A 3,449-nucleotide genomic window follows, 5' to 3' on the forward strand; every position below is an offset into this window, starting at 1 on the left:
AAATTAAGATTACTTTGTATACTATAAAACAAATCAAATTATTACTGTTTATAAACAATACAAAAAGATAAAACTATTAATTCAATTTATTCTGACAAAAGGTTTGACACCAAATCTTTCATATACTAACACATCTAATTATTAGTTACTTATGACAGAAGGAGCAACTTCTACATATGCAGATATTTACATGTTTGATAGTTTACCATCAGATGGTGATAATTTTGAATGTACATTATTAATGTGTTGTGTCTAGGTTTGAGCTGTTCATATGAATAAGATTGGCTTACCTGTAGCAAACACAAAGCACATCCTCAGACATCTTCAAGGTTCGAGTGTGGACAAGTGTTAACCTTTTACTATTTAAAAAAACTCTATTAAAATACATAGGTGAAATGATAACTCTCAACAAGTTATTAGACATTATAAAAAAGTCATTAAATAATTATCAGCAAAAAATATCCTAAAATTTTGAAAAAGTGGTAATTTTCAGCATTTGTAATTTCTTATTACAATGAATCAAAGTTTTATTTGAATAAAACATTTATGTTTATGAAGTATATATTCTTATACATGTTACAACAGTATCGATACTTTGTACATCTGTTGCACAGACTTTTAAAATACGTTTTAAACATACAAACCTTGTTTGAGAGTATTTTTCATCCTTTATCAGTTCAAAATCCCAAAACTTCACATCTTTGTCCTCACTACCAGACACAACACCATGCTGAGAAAGATATTCAATTAATATTAACTCCTGGTCAAAGCAAGTTATCTACACAAATTAAAACTAAAAATCAACCCAGTAATGAATAAAGGTAAGTAAATATACTGTTTTGTTTTATCAGTTGGCTACCCTCACTGTTCATGATATTTTTGGCCAGAATCCTAATAATATCAGTTTGGAGATTTAAATTAGTTATAAATCCACACACTAAGCTAAAAATGCAAAGTAATGTTTATAATAAAAATATTTATAAAAACACATAATTTAAACATTCTAATCAATATTGGTAATGAAAATGGCATTTAAATAAAGAATAGATAAGAGTACACAAAACTTAATACGATCCTCTCTAAAAATGACTTGTGACCAATGAAAGCGCATTAAATGACTGACAGTGTAACTTGAGACCAGCTTCACGCCTGAGATAAAATACTACAACATGTATTACTGTTTGGCTAAAGTATCTAATTGAACTGTATAGATAAAAAAAATAATGCATGATAATAAACAATAAGGAATAATAATAGAAATAAAATTAAGGTTTTTTAAAATAAAGTTCATCTGAAGTTTTAAATTATTTCATCCAATAGTTTTGTTTAATGGAATAAATCTGTAAAACAGTTTTCAACTTGACACAGATGTGTGTGAAGTTAGAATACCAATATTCTATTAATTCTGTTATTCATGTAACTGTTAGCACTTGTGAATTTTCTGAATTCTTAGAGAATATAATATGTCATTTGTAGTTCTAGAAGGAAAGTTGAAATATTAATTCTGAATAAAATAGCTCTAAATCGACCTTGTAACATCAAAACAAATGTAGATTTATCAATTTTTGCCTTTTTGCTTGGCCTCCGTTATAATGGTGTGACGTAATTATCTATATCTCATCTTTGAGAAGTCATAGTCTAGTTAACCAAACATGTAATAAAAGCTCTTTTCTTTTCTACCTTTCGACTGTGTAAGCCAATGCGTTTTCTAATTCAGCAGAAGTGTGTGTAAAGATCAGAACAGAGTGATAAAAGCTTAACTTGGTAATATGTTGCAAGAAAAAGAAATGTTTGGGAACAACTTCTGCAAAAATCATAATACTAATTATTATTATTATTATTATTACTGCTGATTAGAGTTTTAGTGCAATATTATTGTGTTTTCAATTTAAACAATAGCAATAATAACAAATATAAAATGTGTAATCTTTACTCATCTTTATTTATGCCACACATTTGTTGTGAGCACACAAGAACAAATGCTAACTGCTCAAGTGTATCCTTAGCAGTAAATGTAAAGTTTACAAAAAGCTTGCTTTCACGTTATACTCAATTGAATTGTGTTTGGTGTATGATAAGGAAAGAAATGTATTTTGTAAAACAAGATGAGGGAGGATCAGTTAAATCATTTTGAACTTGATAATACCAAGTTTGGTTTTGCTGACAAGGCTGCTGTGTTAGGCTTTGTTTCCATTAGACCTCATAGATCTAAATAACGTCTTGAATGGGCAATGGAAATCATTAAAAGGATAATTATAAATGAATATAAAATGGGTTTAAAACTTGTTAAATGAAATATTCTGATTAACAGCTCTTAAAAAATTGGCTCGCTTATAATTTTACTGTGGTAAAAATATTACTTTTATTGTAGACCAGTGATCATAACCCCAGTAAAACTACATGTAGTGTTTTTTAACCAAAAATCAAAATTTGCCATTTATCTATAAAAATTAAATGAATAAATAATGTTTTTTTAAATATGTGGAAGAATGAATACAAGTTTATTTTCTATAATTTTTTTAAATTCAGTGATACAATGCTGTCCTTAAGATGGAATGCACCCATCTCAGCATGACTAAAACATAAAGCTAAAAATAAACTAAATGTACCATAAGTTGTGTCTACCACAACTAATCTAAATTTACTTAATCCTTGATATTCTATTACAAATATAGAATGGGCAGCTAGAAGTAAAATAAATTTAAGTCCCAAATATGAGCAAACAAGCTCACAATAATACTGACACTTAAAAGTTGACTGTTTTGTTTTTTCTTTCCTGAAGAAGAATAGTCAACTATTAAGAAGCACTTGAGTTTTGGGTCTTTCTGAAATATAGAAAAGAAAGTACCAATGACGATAAATATGACACAGTAATTACTAGTCAAATCTAATGTTGTTGTTTTTTTTTTGCAATTTGTGGGCTGAAGTTACCTCTTATAGGTATGCCTTCTATTTGAAAGGCATGTTGGCCAAATTGCACAAATGTGTTACACATAATACAGAGCTTGTTCAAACTTATTTATTGTTAAACATATTTTATGAGTAATATCATACAAAACATTAATTTACCAGAATTATTAAAAGATCTTGATATTGCTAAGGAAAGACTTAAATTTTCTCAAATGGAAGACTAGTGTAAAGAATCAAGTTTCTATTGTTTTAAACCTTTCCAAATGGGTTACAGGTCAAAGGCCATGCCATCTTGTTTGTTGACTTGCATTCAAAATTTTATTGAACTACTATTTCATGAATTTATGACAATAAATTTGATATCAAACTGTAGATTATAATTCAAATTTTAGTATTATACATTATTTAATTTCTTAATTTAAAAGTAAATATTAAAAAACACATACCTAAACACTGATTTTTGTGTGTCACGTGGTATGTTGAATGCAGCAATGATTCAAATTAGATGTTTGTGATGTCAAAATACTAAGTCTATAGTT

General features: G+C 27.7%; 1 protein-coding gene across 1 annotated transcript in view; it reads right to left on the reverse strand.

Annotated features, from left to right (window-relative positions):
- Positions 1-3,449, reverse strand: part of LOC106478083 (WD repeat-containing protein 3-like) — a 49,700-nt gene that overhangs the window by 18,164 nt on the left and 28,087 nt on the right. The window contains exons 14-15 of the mRNA XM_013938595.2: positions 645-730; positions 291-359 (exon numbers count right to left, since the gene is read on the reverse strand). Of these exons, the coding sequence (XP_013794049.1) occupies positions 291-359; positions 645-730 (155 nt within the window). The remainder of the gene's footprint in view (positions 1-290; positions 360-644; positions 731-3,449) is intronic.

Source organism: Limulus polyphemus, unplaced genomic scaffold (genome assembly GCF_000517525.1).
Source record: "Limulus polyphemus unplaced genomic scaffold, Limulus_polyphemus-2.1.2 Scaffold179, whole genome shotgun sequence".
NCBI classification, from domain to species: domain Eukaryota; kingdom Metazoa; phylum Arthropoda; class Merostomata; order Xiphosura; family Limulidae; genus Limulus; species Limulus polyphemus.